The following is a 25,764-nucleotide window of genomic DNA, read 5'->3' as shown; positions in this document are numbered from 1 at the left end:
AAAACCCCATCCAGCTGTGAACCCTGCCACATTCTTCTGTGGCCTGCTGAAAACATGTGTCCGAGCCCCTGTACGTACAAGGACCGTCTCTCCATCCCATCCACCATGCATGTCTCAACACGCACCCCCCCTTCATACGCATTCTACAGTGAGAGAGAAGGCAAAACAGGGGCCTTTCTTTGGGTTTGAAAGGAGGGGCTCTTGCATGAGGAAGTGATCCCGGCACAGGAAAGGGGCTCTTGCACAAGGAAGCATCCTCCTACCAGGCAGGCTGTTGCACAGAAGGAGCACCCCCTTGAGACAGGCTGTTGTTCAAGGGGCTGCCATGAACAGGGTTACACGGCCAGAAGAGGCTGTTGCAGGAGGAGAGGCCGGAGACTGTTGCACGAGGAGGGCCGCTAAACAAGCGGTGCCCCTGGGCGCAGGCTATGCACAAGAGGCTTTCTGCTCCCTGGGTTGAGGTCTCTCTAGGAGCTGGAGAGGTGCTCCACTTGGATGGCGCTGGTGCTGACAGTGAGGCAGATGTCCTTGTGATGCTCTGAAGTCTTGTAAGGAGTCAGGTCAAAGGAGCACTGGGGGGGAGGGTTGGGTTGGTTAGTGTCTCCAGAAGGGCCCCCTGCTGCCCCCCCGCCCTGCGGCTGGAAGTGCTGCTGCTGCTGAGAGGCCTGGGCTTGTGCCTGAACCACCTGCTGCTGTGGGTCAGGGATGTTGTGTTTTCGCATGTGCTTCATCAGGTACGTCTCCTGCAATAGGAAGAATGACATGAGAAAAGGGGATGACAGTCACAAAAGCCAAAGCCAATGGGGAGGGACACAACAGCTCAGGGGGCTGCTCCTGTTGGACCTGAAGGAGCTACTCCCTGGGAAGTGTGTCCACTTCTGCTACCCCCCCAGGGCAGCAAACACTCACCGAGGTGTAGGCCCGGCTGCAGATGGAGCAGGTGTAGACCTTGGCGTGTTTCACTGTGTGTGTAGCCAGGTGTACCTCCAACGAGGCGGCATCCGTGTACGCACGGTGGCAGTTGTGGCACTTGAAAGGTTTGTCTTTGTTGTGCTGCCGTCTGTGGGACTGGGGGGCCGCAGCAGAGTGGAGGAAGGAGAAAGCAAGCACAGGGAAGGAAGCAAGTATTAATACTGGAGAAGGCTTTCCCTCCGACACCCCCTTCCAGCCAGGACCCAAGCTCCCTAGGGCCCTGTCTGCTGACGGAGGTACACCTGGCTCCTAGTGTAGGGGACAGAGCTTCTCCCTCCAGCCCACCACATCTTCCTTACAGATGCCCTTTTTTCTTGGGCATACTAGGCATTTGAAGAGCACAGTCTCTTAACTCTCCACAACCCCCATCTTCTCAGTCTCCACACAACTCTTTCGCAGTCTTTTCCTTTTCTCTCCTCTCCTCCCTCGCTACACATTTGCTCCCCACATCTGTCACTGCCCTTCAGGGCAGGATCTCCTTTAACTGCTCGCAGGCATTTACAGCTCTGCCATTTGGCATGCCTTACAGTTCCCCTCCTCCAGGACACTGCAACAGGACACACCACCTCTGCTTTCCTAAATCCCTACTCTTATGCCCTCCATTTTCTTGTAAAAGAAACCAAAACCCAACCAGATTCTCAGATTTTATTCTGTGTGACATTTAGCAATAATCTTGTCCCAGCTAAGTTAGAAAACTATGCAGAACAGATGGGAGGAGCTTTACCAAGGTCTCACCGCTTTCAAGTGAAATTTACAATTTTACAGGTTGAGACTGTTTATGAGACTTCTTTGGGTCACTAGTGCCACAAAAGCCAGGAATCTCTCCCCCACCCAGGGCTTCAACAGCTTTTCTGTATTCTTTCACTCTCTTCCCAGCTGCCCCAATTTCTCCATCTCCTCCACTACAGGCAAGTAGTCTCTCCTCCCACTTGACAGCCGCCCTTGCCACCACCACTGGTGAGCAGGACAAGCCCAGTCCCTTACCTGCAGGTTGGAAAGCTGGGTGAAAGCCTTTTCACACCCAGGGTGAGCGCATTTGTAGGGTCGGTCCCCGGTGTGGATACTGTTGAGGAGGAAGAGCACAAATTGGAGGCAGTGAGCAGGCAGGCAGGGCAGACTGCCAGGGCCTGATGCTGCGATCAAATCTCACAGCCACTCAGGAGAGCAGGGAAGGGGATGATGTTGCCTCCAGATGCTGTTCTCTCTGGACAAAGAGAGCTCTGCCCAGCTCCTGTGTCCAGCTAGAAGTTAGAGAAGATAGGCAGTCAAGCAGATTTCAGAGAGTGACTAGGACTGAGGAGCAAGAGCTTATGAATGCGTGCCCAACTTGGCATGAGGGACACCTGAAAATGGTTGGGAAGGGGTCTGGAGGTCCAGGCTCCCTGCTCCAAGCTCAGGAGTTCTCTATGGCCAAGAGGAGTCTGTTCTCCTGCTTCCGCAGTACCAAGAAAACAGCTCTGTTCCTTCTCAGGATAGACACTCCAACACTTTTCCCTTCACATTATCAGGCTGAGATCACCTACAGTGTTAATCTGTCCCTGTCCCCCTGCAATGCCAGGAGAAGCTTCCACACACTCAGTCCAACCCCCGTGGTGCCAGGCTGGGATCCCCTATGGCCAATGCCTCTCTCTCTATCGCTCTCTCTCTCTGTGCCCCCCGCGGTGCAAGACCAAGGATCCCCAGGGACAGCATGTGCCCACCTCAGCCCTGACGTGGTCAGTGTCTCCTGCGCAGCCTCCACTCCGTCCACTCTGGTGGGTCACCTCCTTCTGTGGGTGCAGCCGGCCGCGTTCCCCGCCCGCCCCCCGCATGCTTGGCGCGCGTGCTCCACAGGTGCATGCCGGCAGCGCGGGGGGGCCAGGGCCAGGCCCCCAGCCTCCTCTGGCCCTTACCGTGTGTGCTGCTGCAGGTGGGAGAGCTGGCGGAAGGCCTTCTGGCAGTAGCGGCAGGTGTAGGGCTTGGCCCCCGAGTGGATGCGGAGGTGCTGGGCCAGGTAGGATGTGTTGGCGAAGCTCTTGGAGCAGTGAGGACACTTGTGCGGCTTGACAATCGCCGTGTGGAGCTTGGAGTGGATCCTGCCGAAGAGGAGGAGGAGCAGCAGCAGTTGGACACGACCGCCATCTGGCTAGTGCTGATGGAATGAGGGCACAAAGGGGGTGGGACAGCACCACGCTATCTGCTACATGGAGGAACTCCAAACACAGCATGAGCTTGCTCGGTCTCAAACCGTGCTCCCCTTGGATTCAAGAGACCATGGTCTGTCCGCACCGGGGGAGGATCCAGAGAGAGGAACTATAGAGTTTGGACTGAGGGGCATTGGCAGAGCTGTGTGTGGGAAGCCTACAGCTGAAACAGCAGGGGGGCTGCAAGCCTGGACTGAGACGTTTAGCAGAACTACGCTGGGGTGACAGGGAACAGTCCTCCTACGCCCACTCTACTCTCACTCTGACACAACCAGCCCTACCTTCTGTCAGAAAGCGTCACTCCGTTGCAGACGCCCCTTAGGGTGAGCAGCGCTAAGCCTCTGTGCACACCCAGCCCCTCACAGCAAGTGACAAGTCTCACGTGTCGGATACCACTACTGCCGGCTTATCGTGTACAAGACCCGACCGGCCTGCGGAAAACAGCAAGGTCTCCCCAGGCAGTCGCCCGCTGAGGGTGCTCACAGCATGCTGGGGTGACGGCAACATGCAGTGCGGAGGGCGCCCAGCCTCCTCTGGCCCTTACCGTGTGTGCTGCTGCAGGTGGGAGAGCTGGCGGAAGGCCTTCTGGCAGTAGCTGCACGTGTAGGGCTTGGCCCCTGAGTGGATGCGAATGTGCTGGGCCAGGTAGGAGCTGTTGGCGAAGCTCTTGGAGCAGTGAGGACACTTGTGTGGCTTTGTCTCCGTGTGGGACTTGGAGTGGATCTGCATCTCCGACTTGGAGTAGAAGGTCAGCGAACACATCCGGCACCTGGGACCGGGATGAGGGGAAGAGACAGTGTCACACGGTGCCCCAATACGACAGAGCCCCAATATGTACCAAGCCTAACTGGATAGGGCCTTCCACAACAAGTGAAGAAGGGACATTTTCTCGCTACGTGGTTCTGGGGAGGTTTCACCCTGGGCACTGTGCTCGGCTGCGAGTACTCCAGTCCCAGGGGGACAAACTTAAGCCAGGAACTGGCAGAAGAAACCAAATGATTCCTTGCAGCCGGAAAAGCAAAGGTCTTGGAAGAATCTAAGGGGTCAAAACAAGGGAAAATGGGTTTAAACTAAAAGAGGGTAGATTTAGACTACATAGAAGGAAGAAACTTTTTACAATGAAGGTGGTGAAACACTGGAACACTGGTAGATGCCCCATCACTAGAAACGTTCAAGGTCAGCTTGGATGAGGCTCTGAGCAACCTGATCTAGTTGAAGATGTCCCTGCTCATTGCAGGGGGGTTGGACTAGATGACCTTTAAAGGTCCCTTCCAACCCAAACTGTTCTATGATTAGGCTTACAAGGGAGACAGGGCAGCACTTTCAAAATTTTCCAACAGCAATCTGAAGGAGACAGGAATAACAATTCCCAGACAAAAACCTACTTTGTTCATCTATAATTTATTTCAGTAAAAGAAAAGTTGGAAAACCTCAAAATCCCAGACTAAGGTTCATCTTCACAATAAAAGCTAATTCCATGTACTGCAAAGTCTGCAAAAGCAGTTATGACCAAACCCACTTAACTCTGCTCCCATTTTTGGAGAAGATACTCAAGTATTTAGAATAAAAAAATGCTGAAAATAACAACACTGCTCCTTTCCTAGTGGGTCTCATAAAGATACTCTGGATATCAAAAGTGCTATTTCACTGGTCTAACGGGCTTTCATCATTTCTACCTTATTGATGTGATGCAAAATGTTTTGTCTGGGAGTTTGGACCCATCTGTTCCCATAATGATCAGAAACGTATTTGATAACACACGGACTCTTTTGAACAGGAAGAAGCAGTTGGCATCTATCTGCTATGGATGTGGATGCTGCTGTTAAAAACTGTTCCTCCATCATGACACCAGGCTGTTAAGAGAAGCTTGCACTGTTATACAATTCAAGATGGTAAAAGCTTTTGTGGTTGATAATTTGACAGAGGGATAAAGGGTGCATAGAAGTTACTGGAGGGGTTTTTTGGATTTTTTTTTTTTAAACACATGCCAATCAAGGGGCAGAGTTAAGGTTTCTCTGAACTTAATTTTTCCATTTGCAGACTTTTCAGTTAAACGAGACAAAACTGAACCTGCACTTGGAACTTCCAAGGTCACAATTAAGAGAAAAAATGCCACCTATAAGTCTGGCTAACATGAATTCAAACTTCATAGCAGGTTGATTTATATTTTTGTCTGGGAATTTCTTTAAGTGTTTACAAAACTGCTCAGTGACAAAAGTCTGTGCAGGTATTACAAGCCACAGAGTTGACCCTGCTCTTCCCCATATCTATCTCCTCCCAAGAGGATACTTCATTCCATCCACTATTGTGACTATTGACTTTGGAACCAGAAGCTTTATACAGTGTGCAGTCTGATTAGCTTATGTAATGTAGGCAATATTTATCTAGCAGCTACCTTAACTTCCACAGGCCCTTCCAAGCCACAGTTTTATTTTAAACTATTTAACTAAAAGCAAGGCCTCCCTGGCAAGCACTCTACCACACACCTGCCATAACATTTTTTCCCTCTCCATCACTGTTCTTTTACATTCACTATCATCTCTAACAGTTGTTCCCATGTTTCCTACCTTCATCTTTCTTTTAATCCACTTTAATTGCAAACCCTAACAGAACACGCAAGCCAACGATCCTTACATAAATCCCCCCTCACACACACAACAGTCCCTTCTGGAGTCAACAAAGAGAAGCAATTTGGCTGTTTATCCCTAGATCTATTAGAGATACCAGGAATAAAAAGGAACATCAGAATCATCTTATATAAACATAGCTCTTGGTTTATAAACCACACAATCTCCAAACACTTGTGCAGTTTCTTCCAAACTTTCTGAAATGTTTTAAGCTAGACTTGAATACGGCATATGCATTTCACAGTTGCCAAGTCATACCTGCAGGATGAGGATTATATCCTTGAAAGCAGCAATGCTAGAAAGAACTTTGAGGTGAATACTGAATTGAAAAATACCTCTGAGTCGCCAAGTCGCTAATGCAAGCAATCATGGCATAATCTCATGCGTAACTTTTACCAAGCTCCTTCTCAACAGATGCTCACTTCCATTACTCTCAGCTGAACTCTGTTCCACAATATCAGTTCTCTGATAAGGAACCGTTCAACTGAGAACGAGCTCCCAGTGCGATGCTGTGCTAATATGGCTAACAAAGGGGAATAGCAGGTATCATTTTGGTAAAGAGGAATGCTGCTACTATTCTTGCAATAGTATGTCTAATTCTGAAGTCTAGGTAGTCAACAATTATGAGAAAACTCAAGACAGGTTTAGCAAACGTAAAGGATGGCATGTGGAAAATCAGCTTCACAGTAAAGATTCACTGAACCCAGTCTATCTAGGTTCAGAGGAAAGCTTAAAAGATAGCTTGGTCAATACCCATATAAATTATGTAGGGAGAAAAATATCAATTACTAGGGGCTTGTTTAATGAGCCAAGAAAGGTATAATTAAAAACAATAGCTGACAGCAGAAGTTAAAAAATCCAAGAGGAAACAGGATCTTTCCAACCATGAGAATAACGCATCTTTGGAACAATGCTTGGAGGCTATAGTATGGTCTCAATCACTTGGCCCCTACAATCAATATTTTGAGAATCGAGCTACCTTTCTGAGAGGAATACCTTTCTAAAAGTTTTGGTCTAGCCTAAATATAGTGCTGGACACTAATCTCTTCTGTGCTGTACACATGACTATATTTTAAGCAGTCTGTTCTAAAAAATTCATGAACTTTACTAAGTCATCAAGTCTAAGTAGTCCCATGCACTAAATCTGTAGTGCCATAAAGCCATCCACTTTATTTTCCATAACTTCTGTGCATCCTTTCCTTTACTTGTTTGATTTGTCAGGTATCTGCCTTAAGGTCAGAAATTCCCTAGAATAAACTTTAATGAAGAGAAACAGATTGAATGCCCTTTTCCATTTTCAAACTAAAATTATAAAGAAGGTATTTCAAAACCTCTTCAGCACTTGCATAAAAATGGAAGATAAATCTGACTGTTAGCAAAAACACTCCCCCCAAAAAAACCCACAAACACCTCTTGTCTGAATTTAGCAGCTGTAAACATTCCAGTATTGTTTTTCAAACAACATTTAAAAAGAAAGTCTTGCAAGGACTCATTTTCCAATCATCTAATTAGCATCAGCCCTCAGAGGGCAAGAATGTTATGTAGCATTAACAAATTCATGAGCCTTATGAGTTAAAAAAAGCCCTGGAATACAGCAGAAAGCTGCATTTCAGACAGTTTTGTATTGTGTGGTATCAGGCTTTTTCAAGGGAACAAATGATCCATTTAATTAAGGGCTTTGCATTCTGCCTCAGACAACATCAAATATTAAAGGAGAAGATGCAATCAGCCCTCTAGTGGGCAAATATGGATTAAAAAAAATGTTAAATCTATATGGATAATGATGTGGTAGGTTGAGAACATCGCATCTGACACTAGCAGTGTTTCAGTATTCTACTTCAGTGAAATTCTCCTGGCTGGGGAGAGGAAAAGTTGGGAGTGCTCCTGGCTAAGCATGAAAAAAACAATACATGAAATAATTTGATTTTTCCCCCTCTGTTTAATATCCATTTTTAATCTTTTCTCCCCACTGTGATTCTAAACTACCACTACTTCCACTGTATTCTTTCTGACAGCAAGTAACAGAAATGACTGCAGCATTCCCATCGACAGCATGACACAACATCCCTAAAGCTGCTTGTTATGGCTCTGCAAATTTAGACAGCCTAGGAGAGCATATTCTTAATAACACAGGGGTGTATCTCTTCATATAAATAGTTAATTTAGTACCCAGCCATATGCCAGAGATCAAAAGTAACCTCTTTCAATGTTTATAATCCTTTCTTTTTATAGGGAAATAAAGTGAGACATTCAGAGAATGTTCATGTTAGACAGAAACACCCTCAAAAATCATGAAATGCCAGTAAAAGGTGGATGTACAATTCTAATTCTGCTCCCATATGAAAGTCATCACGATGAGTCATAAACAAAATGATGCTTATAGCAACTACAACTCTGTGGCACAGCATGCCATATTTTTTTTCCACTTTTCATGGAATGTTCCGCCTCATTCATCAGATGCTGTTATGAGATAAAATACCATGTGAACTACCAGCTCATAGTAAAATTTGCCTAACATGGATTAACAGCATTTTTCAATCAAGTGCTTAATTAATCAGTATCACAGTTGTGAAAACTACGTAAGTTTTTACATGGCTTTAAGAATTCAAATTCCTAGCGTCTACTGAGGTTAGTGTTATAAGTTAATTGAGCCCTTGCTCCTTCTGTTAGGCTACAAATACAAGTTGGACCACAAGTTAAAAAAAAAAAAAAAAATCAAATCAGGAAGGTCTGAAGTTAAACTAGATGACGAGTAAGTTTAGGTTGTCAGAGTCAGCAGTTCATTTAGCAAGGAAAGAAATGTACTGTCCTTGCAATGCAGAGTTAATGAAGTAACTAATGCAAGCATAGCGTAATAATGGATGCACAGTTCATGATAAATTCTAATTTAACCCTTGCATTCCCTCCCCCTTTTTTTTTTAAAGCTGAAGTTAAATATTTTCTTGCTAATATTTTGTCAGAGGTGAGGGAAAGGAGACAGAACTAACATCTCAGATACACAGCTAGAAAACTCAGATAAGACCTAAATCAACCCAGTGAGTATGAAGATGCCAAATGAAAGCATATGAATTGTACCTCTGCTGCCACACTTCTACACCCAGCATCAACTCCTATTCAAAAATTAACACTGCGCTTCCATTTACCAGTTTACACCACTGGCATATATACTGTCAAATCTATCAGCTACACTCAGATCTCAGTCAACTCATTTCCACAGTCCTTCAGTCACTCAGTGGCTTGATAAGGTGACAGAAACTCATACTCTTCTGGCAAGGCAGCAAGTATTTTTAAATGTTCTCACCATACAGCACTTGTCCGGTTCTCTGATTTGAGGGCATTCCTGCATTTTGTCCATTTTTCCAAATGATCTTTCAAAAATACCAGACCCAGAATTGTGTGTATTTCAGCATGTTTCACAAGTTGCCCATCATCTTTTAATGACTCCAGCATTTACACTTTCAACATTTCTGTCACAGCCTCGCACTGGGAGCTCATATGATGTCACTTAATTCCTCAAAGTCTTACTGCTTTCCAGGATACTGTTTCCCCATATTCCTTATCTTTAGATCAAAGACTTTCAATAGTATCCAACAGGACACTTCTGTCTGATATTGTCTTCCACTGTGTTCAAACACCTAGGTCTCAATCCCCGGATGCTGGAGAAATCATGCAGTATTACTCAAAAGGCTAAGTCTTCCATTGTGCTATACTAAAATACATTTTGTTTCAATAGTTCCAGTTTAAGAACCATGGAAAGTTTCCTTTTCTTTCTTTTTTTTTTGCTATCCACCTGTTAATTATCAGCTATGACTTTCTGGTGACCTCCAAATCATTGAACAATATCAGGCCTAAGACCTTGTCTACGAATTTTTGCAACCAGTCACCATTAGCAAAAAAACCAGCAAAACAATAAAACATAACAAGGGGCTTCCTAGTATAGTGATAACATGCAAAAGCTAAAATTAAAAGAATACAAAAGGCCCATGAGAAAGCACTAGCAAATTTGGAAATGCCAGAATTAAGGTCATCTATGTCACCATAATTTGGCTCCGCAATGCAGGTGCGCTCTGATACAGCCTTATTGACTGTTTCCACAGAACTGCATCCTTATTATGTTGCACAGACAGATACTTAACAAGCAAGCGCTCAGTTTTTTTCATCACCGCTCTGTGTACAGCCTCAAGCCTCGTCAACCACATGCAATTCCAACCTCATGAAGCAGAATCACTCATCTGCTCTACCCATCACAGAAGTATCAGCGCTCTGTAAGTACTCAGCTATCCCCACAATGTCCCCGGTTTATTTTTTCCAAGGGAAGGGAGTAACAAAAGACAGAGGAGCGAAACACAGTAAGACAGACATACCCAGTAATTCCGGGTGACCAAACTGATACCTGTGACCACTTTTTTCCCTTTAAAGGAAAATTTGTATCGTATACATTCAAATCACAGCTACTATAGATTTCTATGCTACACCTATGTGGTGCAATGCTTCTGCAAAGCAAAACAGGGTCTGACGCGTAACAGAGAACTATTCAATGATACTTGAGAAAAGATTACTGTTTTGGGAACACCAAATGCTAATTATTTCAGGATAACTGTCTGTGGTCATTTTTAGAATGTGGAAAATGCAAATCCACTGAAGACTAGACCTAACTCATACTTGCACATGCTTCAAGGGAAGATAATCTGCAGGTCTGAACCACATGGGCTGTAGGATACCATAGCAAATCTGCGGCAGAGGCAAGCGTCATCTACAATTCTTCAGACTAGCAGTAAAATGCTTTCCCCAAATCATCCTTCTCAATTCTGCAACTCCAGGTCAAAATATACCTCTCTTTTTTTTTTTTGTAAAACACTCCTTTCAGGTTTTCTGAGTAAACATGCAAGACACTCTGACAGGCCGTCATGTACACAGTACCTATAATCAGATAACGAAGCATGGCATCTAAGTGCATTAACTCAATAGGGCCAAATTAAAGTGGGAACAGATAAAAAGTGCAACAGAATAGTTTCAAAGTTCTCTCTCCCCAGTTGAAACTGTAACTGCCCCCCTCACTCCCTCGCACACACTCATTCCATTGAGATGCAAGTAACATGTGCCAAAATTAAAACTCATGACTGCAGAACCGTTACTGTTAATTCCTTCTGCTTGGCACTATGATGAACTGAGAGCGTGTGTGTGCACATACACACACACTTACATCATCTTGGCAGAAGGGAAAGAACTTACCATAATGCAAATTTTTACCTTATTATATCCTGAGGCATGCAGTCAGTCTTAATTCTGACATTTTCTAACCTTCAAGCACAGCATTCATATACAAAGCACAGCTTATGTGTACAAACTGCATGTGTATATATGGATGTGCACATGCACCTGTCCTCCTTAGAGTTTTGAGATCATAAGCCAATTTCAACCAAAACTGGAAAAGGGGTAAGGATCTTAAAGTCAACACAAGTCTCATAAAAATATGCAGCTGTGGAAAGAAGAGAGACCCTCTTGGAGCCCCCTGCTGAGGGAAAGGCTAGTAAGCTCACCCTTGATTAGACATCAGAGAATCCACACAGGAGAGAGCCGCTGGAAACCAGGCTTCATTAGTTCCGCTGCTCACGGAACTACTTGTTAAAAAAAGCAAACAGAAATTCCAACATGTGGCATCATACCGACACCCACGTTGGTCATCAGCAATCTTAAGATCCATTGCACAGACCTCTGCCACTGCAGCTAGGATGATACATGATAGCAACGGTAGTTTGTCACCTTTTTCTAGCCTTAGAGGGGGATGAGGTTCTTTGCCAGAGGAGGGCACATTCTTGTGCTGACATCAGAGACATGGCAAAATTTAGAAGTATTTGGTTTAATATTTCTAGGCTTTGGAGGGAATGTGGTTGAACTTTCTGCCTGACACTTCAAAATTAATTTCCCCTTTGCCCTCAGCCTTCTAGCCTGTTGCAATCCCCTCTCTCCTGCACCAAGACCCAGGCCCAAGCTCTTTACCCACATGCCCCAGCCTCTCTATCCTCTACTGCAGTGGCTCTTCCCTGTTTTATTCCCTCAGTTACCTGTCTCCTCTCCCCCATGCTTCTATTTGTCCACAACCCATGCTCTTGTCCCCATCTGTTCTGCTAATTCTGGGTAGCCCCTAGAAGATCTGGTTCTTTCTTCCTCCCCTCAGTCTTGGCCCTTCATAGCTTATCGCTGTGCCATCTCTCCCTTGCAAATAGGCTCCCCATCACATCCTTTGCTGCCTTCCCTAGTTTGTAGGCTCTTGTCGTCTTCTCTCTCCTCCTTTCCGATTCCCATCTCTGATCTACCAAGTTTCCAGACTTCCCAGACACAACCAGCTCTAGGCTGAGCCCATATCTCATTCTCGTCCCTACGACGTTTGAACCAAGCAGTGTCTTCTCGCACCTTGCCTTTGTGCCCATCAGAAGGGGGAGGTTACTGTCAACACTGGTCACAAGAGACTCCCTTCTGAAGCAGAAGGAGGAACAGTTGTGACTGAAGGAAAAGCACGCTTGGCCCTTCAGCACTAGTCTAGAAGATGCTTAGCACTGCAGAGAGAGTACACATGTAGTCCAGCCTCATGAGAGGGGTTAGAAACTGAGAGAAGTTAGAGCACACTTATCTCTTCTGTGGAGATAGGCAGTCGGGCCAGTGCGTGGAGTCACACAAGCTTCAAGAAACATCAAAGAGGATATAATTTTTGCATATTTCAACTACTAAACTGTAAAGCATCTCCAAGCACGCTTAACACATTTTTTTCAAGCTTACAACTTAGCCAAGTTTAACCATAGTTTTATATGTGGCTTATGAAAGCCATAGCCATTAGATTTCAAATCTATTCAAAACCATGGGAAGTTCACCAAACAGCAATACTAAATCCAGTATAGGGCAGAAAAAAAGGCGTAAAACGAGACATGTCTGAGAAGATGCCCACCTGCTGTATTCAAACAACTGGCTTCCCTTGTATCCCCAATTTCCTCACTAAAGAGGGCCTCCATCCAGCTTCTTCACACTCTACAGCTCAACTCTGCTTCTTGCTAAGCCTTCTAAGGTTTCTGTGCACTTTTTCACACTGGACTTACCTCAGAAGCTTCCTATGTCTCTCAACTGCTTATTGTCTCCCAAACCTCCCGCTGTTCCCACAACCTAGTGAAAGTAAGGAAACTCAGAACTAGCGGTGGGGAACAGAGGCCTCGTTGGTTACAGTATGATGGCAAGACCCTTCTCAGGCCTCCAGCTTTTCTGTTGTTGTCCCATGCTTCAAAGCACAGCTAGCAAAACCATTCCAGACTATAAACTGGTATTCATGCTAGCCTTTACAAATTTAATACTGGAACCAAGCAATGCCTATAACGAGCTCTCTTCCTCTTGCAAAGAAGAAACCGTTTTGAGAACATTTGTCAGAGAGGGAGAACCTATGATCTGGCCCAGATAGGCTAAACCACTTCAAAGTCATCCACTGATCACATCACACCACTGATTCTAAAAGCGCACAGGTACAGGCACCAAAACAGTACTAAGAAACAATACCACTCTCTCCAGAACCTTTCAGTTATGCTCTTCAGCGCCTTTTAAAGTACTGAGAAGAAGCCACATGCTTTCACAGTGCCAGCATCTTGCTATAAAGACTCTTGATGCCGATCTCATTTTCCATGGAAAAAGCAAATTCTACAAAGATGTCAGGGAAGATTAATGAAGAGCTGACAACAAATCCAGACAAGACTGAAGCAATATTACTCATGAAGGAAAATGCTTCACAGGACTGGTTTAGATGCTGTCCCCTGCAGGTGCAAGCATTCTAATAGCACAAAGCAAAGCACCAAAGCTCATCCTAAGGCTAGATGTCCAAGATCTGCAAGCAACACCATCATTAGCAAAAGCCTCACACCTTTTCTTACAAATTAAAATCTAGTAAGCAAAGATTCTTGCACCACTTTCACAGCTGACCACTAATTCACTTCTAGCGATGATACAGTAGCAAAACAGCTGCTATTTGCTGAAGCAAGAATCTCTACATTCAGTAGAGAACGGGATGAGCTGCAATACGTCTATCACCTTTGTGCTCCAATTCCTTCTGAGTCTGCCTTGCTGTGCTGCCCATTCAAGGACTTACTCTGTCTTCAGCAATACACTAGGAATCAGGAATTAGGGAAATCAGCCACCTGCCCAGGCACTTGGGATACGAGAGCTCACAGAGCTCAGAAAGAAACTTAAAACCAAAAAATAATTAAATTTGACAGGCTTTAGAAGTTAGGTATTAAAAAAAATAGTATATAGTACAACTCCTTTCAGGCATCTGACTAGATTGTCCTCAGTGTATGTATCACCATAAGAATCAGTGAACTCATACAAATGTAGACATATGAATACCACAAGCAACTCCTCCTCCAGCCTCAAAAGGGAGCAGGAGTAGATGAACCTCACCCACAGTCTTAATTTAGCTAGGATACGTCTGCATGCTGTAGTAACGGGAACTACCCAAATCATCCTCTAGAATGCAGAAGGAATCCAGGAGTCCTCAAAGTTTAAACTTGCAAGTCTATTCATATGTATATTACGGAGAAACAATTTTAGTGTATTTCACAAAGGTTTTCTCTCCCACAGCTCCAAGAGAAGATAGCATTTTTCTTTTTCAACAACTATTTTTAGTTCCAAACTTCCATATGGAAAGCATCAGCCAAAGAGAATATCCCAAGGAGGGTAGAAGTACTCCTTGGTGGTATTCAATAAATCTCAATTTAGCTATCTTGCACCTTAGCACTGCTCAGAGGGAGGCCTGCTTGGGATGGAGGCTGGAGGAAGAGGCAGAGGTATCACACTTGGATTAAACATGAAGACAGGAAATCTTCCTGATTACATGTTCCTACATATAAACTCATTCGTTTTTCCCTGCAAAGTCTTTTTCATGAGCTGTTACACAGACTATGCGTGTTCATAAAGTTTCTGCTGAGTCACTCCACCTGGTCTTGGGCATTTTTTTTCCAAACTTACAAGTAAACAAGGAGCTATAATTAAAGCCTTGGTTCAGCTTTAATTCTAGTGTTCACTGCCAATTGTGTCCCCTGTAAATACATATTTAACAACCTAATTAGCAACCCAGACTGTAAGCAGCTTGAGTAGTGTGGAATTGTGGCTAAAGCCCAAAATAAATGGTGGGATTACAAATAGCAAGCTACCTAACACTCCCACCCTTCTTCACCATACGCTGATTATATTTTCAAAGTGGAAGAACTGGGACATTGGGTAAGAGAAGAAAAAGGCTGATCCAAGCTCCGCTTTTGTACCCATTTAAACAGTATTGATTTAAAAATGTAAACATTTTCAAAATGCTATAGTTAAAAATGAAACAGTGCCTGGGATGGATGCACTGATTCTGTGTAGATGCCTTCATACTTTTATGACTGAATTCCAGAAACATAACTAAATTTGTACAAAAAAAAAAGAGGGTCTAGGATGGTTAAAGGGAAACTGTTTAAGACAGGATCATGGGCACACAGTAGGGAAGTGAGAAGAGCTAAGGACTATCTCCTATTTCTGTTTCCATCTGGCTACTACTTTCCCTCTTACTGATCTTAATCATCCCCCAGAAACACCTGTCACTAAATCACCCATACATGCTCCTGCTTCCCAACTAAGAGACCATCACAATTCCTTCCTAGCACTTTCCTGCTCCGTCCAGTTCCCACCTTCTCTAAAACACCCACACTCCTTATCCTCTTGTTTAAGTATTCCCTCCTAGTTAATCTTTCCCTTTCCCACCACTTGTAAACTCAAGCCACAACCCTCCAAGCTCAGAAACCCAACCTCAGAGCTCAGAACTCTCCCCCTCTTATCTGATACCCCTAGGGCTCAGAAACACTCTTAGACCTAGTTCAGAAATATACTTTTTTTTCCTGGTTTTTTGGGAAGGCTGAAATAGGAGACCACAAGGGGCAATGCACACAGGAGCAGACACTACCACCACAGTTCACTTCCTGCTCTGCGTGCCTCCAGTTTGTAGTCTTTACACTGGACAGACTGGAGTCCTAATTCAGGAGCACCTGGGCACACTAGGGCTCTCAGCTACACCAGAAGTGCTCCAGCTGCACCAGACAGTACTGCATCCTGCAGTACACCAGCCATACTACCCGGCTGTGGAATCAAGGATATGGTTCAGCCTCCATAACATCCTGGTCATTAACTAACCCAGCAACATTAACATCTGTATTTTCAGGAAATCAAGTTTGTCCACTAAGAAGGAGATCCTTAGTTTTGGGTCAACTCACCAGCTTGCAAACACTCCTGATTAGACAGAAAACTCAACTCTTTCTGCAGCTGAAAGATTCTCTACTCAGGGACTCTACAGGGAAAAGGCAGAGATCTCTTCTTCCCCATGCAACCCTCTGAAGGGCTAAGGACACCCCCACCCCCATCCCCATGCAATGTTACAGTCAAGGTTTAACCCCGCTCCCCACCTGTATGTCTTGCCATCCTTGTGCTGGTCCTCATCATCCTCGTTTGACAGCACAAAGGGGTCGCTCATCTCTGGCAGCCCTGACTCCTGCAATCGTTTCTTCTTCCGGCCCCGGGGCGGTTTGGGGGCAACTCCCCCACCCCCGCCACCCCCACCACCTTCAGAGAGGGTGGTTGTCCCTTTCTTGGACAGGTCAGGAACCACCTGGAGGGCTGCCTGGGAGCCAGGGGGTAATGCAGAGACAATCATGGGAGCTGAGATGGGAAAGGTTTGGGCAGAGGAGGCTGTGGTCACCAGGGAACCTGATGGGGAAGTTATCACCAGACCAGGACCTGCAAACAAAGAAAGATGGAGGAAGTCAGTTACTACATCTCTAATTACATCCAACCTCCTTATCCCACAGAAGTGAGCTTTATACACCTACTTGTGACTACAACCCAAACAGAAGAGTAGCTCCCTCCCCAACACATTCCCAGTCTTCACTGATGGAAGTCAAACTTCCATAAAGAGGGTAGATGTATGGAACACCTAGAGATTTACAGTGAAACCATGCCAAGGCAGTCCACACCATCAGTAAGGGTAGGAATAATCTACAGCCTGAAAAGGATTCTCTGGGACCCCCTGTCCTCCCATCCCAGAGTCTCCCTTCATATGCTGCTGAAGTCTTTGGAGTCCGCTACCTGCTGTCATGAGCCCAGCAGACTGCACGGGTACCACGGTGATGTTCTGAGTCACAGGGGCTTGGCTGTGTGGTGTCAGCTGCTCTGGTTTGGTGTCCGAGTCCATGGAGATACCAGCGGGTAGGGCGACAGAAGTGGGTACTGTCAGCAAGGCAGGATAGTGGGGGGGAGCCAGGCTGCAGCCCTTCTCTGTGGGCAATAGCTGCTCCTTCATCTTGTTAATAAACATGGTGTTCTCAATCTAAACAGGTGGGAAAAAAAGCTTTTAGAATACCCTGGCACAGCTTCTCACAGCAGCTGTCTGAGCAAAAATTGCAACAGAAACACTTTTCATGCACTAACTTCTAATAGGAAGCAAGACCAGCGTAATAGGTTGGAAGACAAAGATCTTACCTGTCCCGAGACGGTGGGCACTGCTGGCCAGAAGTACGGGGAGGAGTTGAAATGAGATTCTTCCATCCTAGCTGGGCACAGGGGGGAAGAGGAAGGGGGAAGGGAAGAGGAATGGAGGAGAAGGAAGACAGACAGACAGACAGACACATACAGAAAGAACATTAAACCCAAAGAGACTCCAACATGGAACTGACTCAGTCTAATGCTGTGACAGTTCCTTAATCTCCCCTTTCTTACTTGAGCAACTTCTCCCCACTTTGAGTTATCTGCCCAAATCCAAAAATTATTTTCAGGGGAAAAAGGTGTCTGCTACTCCCACAGGCTTGGGTCCATCTCAAATGTCTCTTGCCCAATAGTCCTCCATGCAAAAAAAAAAAAAAAAAAAAAAAAACCAAACAAAAAAAACCCACTGACTACAAACCCAGAACACCTCCAAAATTCCCCAATTATCAACCACCCCATTACATGGCATAAATGACGAAGTCTGTGCATCTGCAACCAGGCAAATACAGCTGAAAATCATTTTTCACTGTCACAGACAGTCTGACCCCACAAGCAGTGACAGTTTTGGACCCTGCCTGTCCCTCCACCCCAGCTCAACACTAAGGACCCAGATGCAGCAAGGGGACATGAGCATTGTGTTACACAGGAAGAAAGACAGGCAGAAAGAGGGAAACAGACTTGCCCAAGATAACAGACAGCCACAGCAGACCAAGAAGTCAAACTTAGGGCTCCTAACTTCCTGCTGCCCACTGCTCTGCCCACCCCAGCCCCACTCTCGGAAGAAACACGGAAATATCACTCAATATTCCTGACAGATAAGATCCTCTTCTCTCACCCAATGAGACTAGGCAGCAGGAAAACAATCTGACTACCCTGCTCCTGATTTCCAAGTGAGATCATGTCACGGCTCTCTATTGCCCATTTCATTCCCATCTAAGGGACAAGATTCTGGAGATCTCTGTCCCCAGGCAAGTGCCCACTGCTCCATTTCAACACTTCATGCAGTCAGAGGACCAGTTAGACACCAGTAGATAGCCCTCTGAAGACAGGGGCGGTAATCTCTTAAGGATCACCCGGCTGAAGAAGCCCTTTCCATCCTGATCCTTACACTCCTCTGTGGAATAGCATTAATGGACAGTTTGTTACACTCGTGAAAGCACTATTCAAAAACTAAAGAAATTCACAAAAGAATATTTCGTGAAGCAGAAGGTGCACCCATTCCTGAACAAATACTGCAAAACTAGTGGTAAAATACATGTGGTAAAACCTATGCTCAGAGAACATTTGGCAGAGCAAGCTGCTTAGAGAAAGCAAGCACTGTAGGTTTCTCAGGCAGCTACCTGCAAATTGTCCCACTCCTATTTCTGTTATGATGTGGCAGTAGTCTAATTAATAAGTAAATACTGTTTCTGAAGGGCCTATCTCAATCATCAGATAAGCTGAGGAGCATGCCCCGAGTAGCATGAAACACTTACTTTCCAGAAGTATATTAGGGCAGAATAAATACATGTGGAATTGCTGCGTGTGAGCCAAAATGCAAAGATAATTTTCCTCTATGTAGAGAAGCAGTATTTAAATGAACCAAATTACCTGATAATTTTGTTTTTATGAATTGCTCACGCAACAGCGAAGCCAAGTATTCCTGCCTCACTCACTCACTCCAAATCAACCAATAAACACACTTAAGGATGAATTATTTACCTTGCAACGGTGGCATGCAGTCAGACTGCCAGCTGCCTGACTGAATTACTCTGGATTTACATTGCTGTGATTCAATCAGAATCTGATGGGGCAAGACTTTTACCTTCCTTCCTCTGCTTTCTTTTCTGAGCCAAATTAATTAAGTACACTGCCCACAGCAAGGCCCTATGTATGTAATGCCTAATTACATGACTTTTTTTTCTTTCACAGGATGGGCACATGTGAAGAGATAACGCATTCTTGGCAATTGAGCACTGTCTGAATCAAGAGGGGGTTTTTGTTTGGAATGTCAAGTTGGGGTTTTGGGGTTTTTTTTTGTTTGTTTTTGTTTATAAATAAGCCCTTATTTGCTTAGCTTCCACATCAAAAACATCAAAGTGAACCTGATTCTGTAAAAACAGAGTCTCCTATAATAATCAGATGCATTTTCCAAATAAAGTTTGCAATTGTCCAAGACTCCCTTGGATTCAGCTGCGGACTTCAGGAGTTAAACAGAAAGATGCCAATTTAAACAAAAAACTCACAACAGCTTTCTTATTTAAAGAATACAAGTTATGAAAGGCGACTCCGTTTCCAGATTCTAAAATCCAGACTAACACAGGCACTCAGTGGCAGCCTGTCTTCATCTAGCCCCCTAACCTGAACTTCACAGAGCATCTAACTTTTGTTTGCTCAGTTTACAAAGTGTGCGAGTCAAAATAAAGCTCTAACTGATTCTCAAAAGATGACTATGCTGTTTATGTTAAACTCTCTTAGAATCCCCCTCCCTACTCAAAAGTCTTCACGCTTGAGCAGGTATCAGGCCTCAAAACTTTTGGCTTGAAAGGTTGCAGTGTGATGAAGTTATAAGAATGTGGAGGAAAAGGAAAAATGGTGTAAGAGTTGAAGCTTTCATGCAATCTCACTAGCAAGCCAGTCTTCCAAAGGCAGAAAACAAAGATAAGACTCCTCCACCAACGTACTGCCCTAATACCCCCAGCTGTCCCTCCCCTACCCCACTTTTAGGCTAAAGGATATTTTGAAAACATGCACCCCTATTTGCAGCCCCAACTTTAATGCTGCTCACACTTACTTTACCAGAACTCTGCACGTAACCCTTCCAATTGCTCTATAACTACCAGACATGGGCTGGAGCTTCAACCCTGTACCACAGCACGTTCCCACTGCAGTGCCTTCATCATCCCAGCTTCCACAAACAGGCCAGAGATGGGACCTTCTTCCTATTCACCAGTCTAGTATCAGACAGATGTCAACGTACCCTCCTGATATAAACCAAAAACACCTTCTATGTACAGACCACAAATGTACATACACCAAATAAACAACCGAGTGAACCAGAGAACTCACAAGGGACAAGGAATCTGGAGTTTATATCTCAGAGTACTTCACAGAATCACATACTTAACGTGCTGGACTTATACTTCTTTGCAGGTCACCACTTTAATCTTAAACAGATAAAAGCACGTGCAAGTATACGGTGAGGTAGAGGCTGTGTTTCTGGAAGGCACAATCAAGGTTGGATACGCAGGTATTTACAGGTTGACTTTTCATATCGTTTTCTTTATTCTCCAGATATTTAGTTTTTATTTTCTATTCGGTGTAGAGTTTTCAGTTGACAAAAGGCCCTGAATATGGTATTCGGGAATGATTTACAACGTCATTTTATGTCTGCTCAAGATCTTTGTTCAGTAATGAGAAGCTCTGAGGCTTAATTGGTGTAAAATACTAAGGATGCTGAAGGCCACGCAGGCTATTAGATCAAATTCAAAAATGCCCCCACGAAGCTCATAAGCACCGAAAAGTTCAAGCGCCGCTACATCTTTAGGACAAGCACATCTGGATGCACATCAGGAATACCCCAAACATGCTGGCCAAAGTCCTGAATCCCAAACCCATGCACCAGAGCTAGAACAACTTTGGTGCCATTCCCCGACACAAGCGTAGCCTCCAACCCAACCGACGGAGCCTCCGTCGGAACAGGTGCCTGGCAGGGGACATATCCTGTGCCTCAGCTCCTCCCAGGCAGTCAATCCCCTCTCCCGCACCACTTCAAGCCCCCCAACGCCGGGACCTGCGGCCCACCCCGTCCCGTCCATGTGTCCTCCCCACCCCCGGTGTGGTGTGGCCAGCGGGAGCCCCCGGCGGGGCACGGGGTGACTCACGCAGCTCCGGGAGCTCCTTACCCCTCTCACTCTCCCTCCTCTTGCATCTCTCCTCCTTCCAGGGCCGTCTCTGCAAACAAACCGCCAGGGTTACGGGGGCGCCCGGGGCCCCCCATGACAGCGGGTGGCGCAACGCGGGGCCCCCGGACCCGCCAGTCGCCTCCAGCCCCCGGGGGAGCGGCCATGGGCGGGGGAGGGCGCTCCTCGCGGGGGCCGGCCGGGACGGGACGGGGGGCCCGGACCCACCTCCCCCCGCGGGGCCCCGCGCGCACACGGTGGCGGCGGCCGAGGACGGGGCGCGCCGCCCGGTCGCCCCCCGCGGGGACGGGACGGGGCCGGCCCCGCAGCGCGGCTCCCCGCCGGCGGCGGAGCACCCCCCCACCCCGCGGCGCGCTCCGCACCCAACAGCGGGACGGAGAGACGGGCGGGCGGGCGAGCAGACAGACAGACAGCCCCCCCTCCGTTTCCGCTTCCGGATCGCTCCGGTCCCGGAAGTCCCGCGGCCCCGGGTCCCCCCCGCCCCCCCACCCGCTACCGGTGGATTACCGGGCACCACCCCCCAGCGGCGACCCCGACCCCGACTCCGGCGGCGGCAGCGGCCTCCTCACCGGAAAGAGGAGCGGCGAGTCGCTTCCGGATCAAGGGGCGGAGCGCGCCTCAGCTCTTCCGGGGCGCCGAGCGGAGCGGAACGGCGTCATCGGAGGCTTCGCTTGAAAAAGAGGCGGAGCGGCAGCAGCCGCCGGCCCAGGGCAGGTTTCCCCTCCGCGGGGTCGCCGCGGCCGGGCCGGGCTGAGAGCGGGGACCGGTCGGCGGCGGTGGCAGGGGGCAGAGGCGGGCGCGTGCTTACCGGAAGTGCGGGGTGCCGGCGCGCGGGGGAGCCCGGGCTGGAGGAAGGGCGGAAGTGGCTGTGCTGGGCGGGGGCGGGCGCGCGGCGTCCCCGAGCCCGGCCGCCAGCCCGCTTCCGGCCGAGGCGGCCTTCCCGGCGTGACGTGCGCGGTGCGGGGGGGGGGGGGGGAGAGAGAGAGAGAGAGAGACACAGCCGCCCTGATGAATATTCATGAGCCCTCATGAATAATTCTGCCACGGCCACCGCCTCCTCTGCGCCTCACGGACCCGGCCCTGCTGCCTTCGGCTACCGGCCGGCGGGTGCTGGTGACCGGGTGTGAGGGTGTGGCCACCCGGCCTGCGCCTCCTGCCCCGCCGCCTTCCCGCCCCGGGCAAGCCCGAGCCGCTTCGGCCTGCCGAGCTGGCAGAGAGTGCCGGCTTCACCCTGGCCCGGCTCCCTACTGGCTCCGGTGGCTCTGGCGCCGGGGCTGGCGGGAGGGAGCCGCTGGGGCGGACCCGCCAGCCCGGGGAGACGGGGCAGCGTGGCAGGTGGAGACGAGCTGACCCCGAAGGCTGGCCGCCATCGCCCCAGGCCATCCCTGCCTGCCCCTTTGCCTCTGCCGGCCCTGCTGCTTCGCCGGCCCTGCTGCTTCCCCGGCCCAACGCTAAACGTGGTTGTCACACCAAGCCTGCAGAAAGGGCTTTCAGCAAAGAAAGGGCTTTCAGCAAGACGGTTTTCTAGCCAGGTTGGCAAACCGGACCACCCCGTTCGCATTAATGCTGTGGAAAAGAGGAGAGTGAGGGCCAGTGTGGAGGGGAGCAAGGTGAGCCTCTTTCCACAGTCACAGGCTGGATGTAACTACACCCGAATGTTAATTTTATTTTATTTTTTTTAATTTATTTGTAACTGTTCACAACCTGACCCCAGGGAGGGCTGCAGCACGTCCTTGCTCATTGAGAATTCGGTTTTGTGGATTCAACCCACCAAAGTTGTGGCTGGCAGTTTCCCCGCTGTCTCCCCTGTGCTGGCACTACCGGCTGCCTTGCTGCGCAGCCTGAGCGACTGTGCTCGGAGCAGCAGGCAGTCCCTCCAGCCTTGAGCGATGCTGCAGGAGAAAGCATGAGGCTGTTCCCAGAGAAGACGACACAGGATTGCTAAGCCAGGCTGGCTGATGGCCCCTACACCAAACTGGAGATACCCCACGAGATCACCAAGACAAGCTGGCTGTTGCCGGTCTGCTCTGTCTTAGACTCTTAAAATTTAGGTGGAAAGAGACTTTTAGAGACCATCTACTTCATTCCACTGCTCCTAGCAGGGCTAATTTTGGCACCGGACCCACCTCCTAGGTCAGGTTGGGTTCCTTCCTCACCTGTGGTGTTGCTCACTGGGCATTTGGCTGAGCTGTTTCAGTACTCGGACTGAGGAGAAATCTTTTTTTTGTTGTGTTGTTTTTGTTGGGCTTTTTTTTTTTTTAATTGTTGCATGAGTTTTCTGCCAGCTTGGCATGCTGGAACAGCTTTTCAGAGCCAGCGTGAGTAAGAGGGTGGGACCAGGGAGAAGCACGACTATAGCAGCCAGCGGTTAGATTGGCTCGGGTGATCATAAAACCGCAACATCCGGAGCAGTGGGCAAAGGGAAATCTCCTGGCGGCTGAGAGGCAGGCGGCTGGAGCCGCAGCACCCGCCTGTCCCCAGAAGGTGCGGGGGTATTGGTCATCCCAGGCAGCATAAAGCTTCCTCCTGGGAGGAGCCAGGATTAGCTCTGCGTTCTTCAGCAGGAGTCACATGAAGGCAATTGTTGATTTATTTAAATAAAAGGAGTTGGCAGCCTAATCAGTTTGGAAATTAATTTCCTTGTTAATTTGGGGGTTTTGACTTGCTCATGAATATTCACAAATGCTCTTTTTTTTTTTTTTTCTCCCTCTATGTAATTTATTTTTGTGATTGTCAGATCACCTCTGAAGGTGACATTTCTCTCCTCATTCTGCAACGCGGCAAATGTATTCAATCTTATGCCTTGGAAGAGGAACTCTGGCTTGGCACTGACATCTCTTTTGCCTCCTCTTTGCCCTGGAGTCCCCTGTAGCCTCTCAGCTCTCCTCTTTCCTCTCTGCACGCTGCCTAGAAAGAAAGAAGTCTGAGAGTCTCCTCCAAGAAGAGGGCTGGCCTGCGCTTGGTAATTGGGAGAGCGTGTCAAAATGCCCTATACCGGACGAGGAAAAGTTGCAGGGAGTTGGGACTGCAGTTGCCCAGGAGTGGGACAAAGTGGTTAATTTTTTCTTACCGTGCCTAGAGTTTTCTGCTCCCCCTCCCACCCCGCACTGCTGAGCACCCTTCAGTAGCACGTGAGGCAGCGTGACTAACATCTGTCACAGACACTTGATTTCTCTTATCTCCTTTCCTTAGGAGGAGGCAAAATCAGAGAAATAGGGGTGTGCATCTCTGGAGAGTGCAGCTGATCTCTTCACCCTCTTTCCCAGCTCTCTGTTGCCTGCCTTTACCTATCCTGCCCTGCCCTTGCTCCTTTTCTGAACCAGGGAAGAGCACCTGGCCGCCACCGCAGGTTTCTCCCTGGTGAGGTGTGCCTGTATCCCGCATGAGCCGGCCCCTGGGCAAGTAGCATGATGCATGCCCAGTGGCTGCTTCCAGACCGGCTCATTCCTTTAGAAAACTCAGCTTTGGTACTTTTCAGAGCGTGGCATCTCAGGGCTCGGAGCTGTGCGAGGAGAAACGGCCACACTGCACCAGCCGTGGGGTCCTCACAGTGGCACTGCCAGGAAAGGGGGTGACTGAGAGAGGTTTACGATTGTGCAGCAAGAAAATAAGCCAGCAGCAATGCAAAAGGAACTGCAGGAGGTAACTGAGCCCTGGAGGGGGTGGTAGGTGGAGGTTAGTGGGCCCTCCCTCCTGGGAGCAGAAGCATGCAAGTAGCACAGCCGGGTGCCCGCCTCCCGCTGAGGGCACCAGCTCCTGACAAGCTCAGAAGAGAAAATGTGCGGAGAAAGCCAGCTAAGCCCAAAGTTGCTTTCTTTCAATCTTTGTAACGAGCTCTTCTACACGGCTTTGACCCAGGAGGGTGGCAAACTCACACCTCCACGCTGCCTGCCTGCTCCATCTCCCATCCTTGTTACCTCCTCCACAGTCACATCTGACTGTCACGTTCCCACCTCAGCTCTTCCTGGCTTTTTCAGCTCGCCTGCTTGCTTTCTCTCTCTCCTTCCTTGCCACCCTAACACAAGGCACCCACCCCTGGACCTTCAGTAATGACTGCTGACCTTCTGCTTGTGTCACCACTGTGTGCTCTGTGCTTAAACACCTTTTGTCTGCTGTGTCTAAATTGTGTTGTTCACGGTGGCAGACCCATTAATATAGGTGGTACTGTGTGTCACAGGATCCTGCTTGGCTGGCTTCTAGGGCTGGTAGACCTGGCCTGACGTGTTCAGTAAGTTGCCTCCGGGTGGTACCTGAATTAGTTGGGGGTACCTGAGCAGTAGACAGAGATGGACAGATGGGCTTGGAAAGTGTGATGATGTAGTGACACACATTTTAAGGATGAAGGCTGTTCATTCTCGCCCGAATTTTCGTCTGCTTGTGGGACAATATTAGGTTTATCCTGAAGCTGATATTTTAATCCTGTGAGTACATTTCTCAGTAAGGCATGTTGTCCTCACTCTTTCAGGGAACTGACATCTCTTTGGCAATCGGCTGATTAAATCCCCTGGCAGCTCACAGCAGAGAGCATTTCAGCACGTCATT

General features: G+C 47.7%; 1 protein-coding gene across 4 annotated transcripts; it reads right to left on the bottom strand.

Moving 5' to 3' along the window:
- Nucleotides 1-467: 467 nt before the first annotated feature.
- Nucleotides 468-20,146, bottom strand: ZNF384 (zinc finger protein 384). Of its 4 annotated transcripts, XM_074157400.1 has the most exons (10): nucleotides 20,094-20,146; nucleotides 17,318-17,384; nucleotides 16,925-17,165; nucleotides 16,246-16,576; nucleotides 11,323-11,400; nucleotides 3,700-3,924; nucleotides 2,865-3,047; nucleotides 1,957-2,035; nucleotides 910-1,068; nucleotides 468-743 (listed from the first exon to the last, which is right to left on the bottom strand). In XM_074157400.1, exons 1-10 carry the CDS (start codon nucleotides 20,144-20,146, stop codon nucleotides 468-470), a joined length of 1,692 nt encoding a protein of 563 aa, XP_074013501.1. The 4 variants fall into 4 exon arrangements, with proteins under 4 accessions (XP_074013501.1, XP_074013509.1, XP_074013492.1 ...); XM_074157408.1 differs by lacking the exon at nucleotides 11,323-11,400; XM_074157391.1 differs by lacking the exons at nucleotides 11,323-11,400; nucleotides 20,094-20,146 and adding an exon at nucleotides 17,555-17,809.
- Between the last annotated feature and the right edge of the window lie 5,618 nt (nucleotides 20,147-25,764).

This window comes from Numenius arquata, chromosome 1 (genome assembly GCF_964106895.1).
Source record: "Numenius arquata chromosome 1, bNumArq3.hap1.1, whole genome shotgun sequence".
NCBI classification, from domain to species: Eukaryota; Metazoa; Chordata; class Aves; order Charadriiformes; family Scolopacidae; genus Numenius; species Numenius arquata.
The sequence above is the reverse complement of the archived record's forward strand: the minus strand, read 5'-3'. Positions and strand labels throughout refer to the sequence as shown.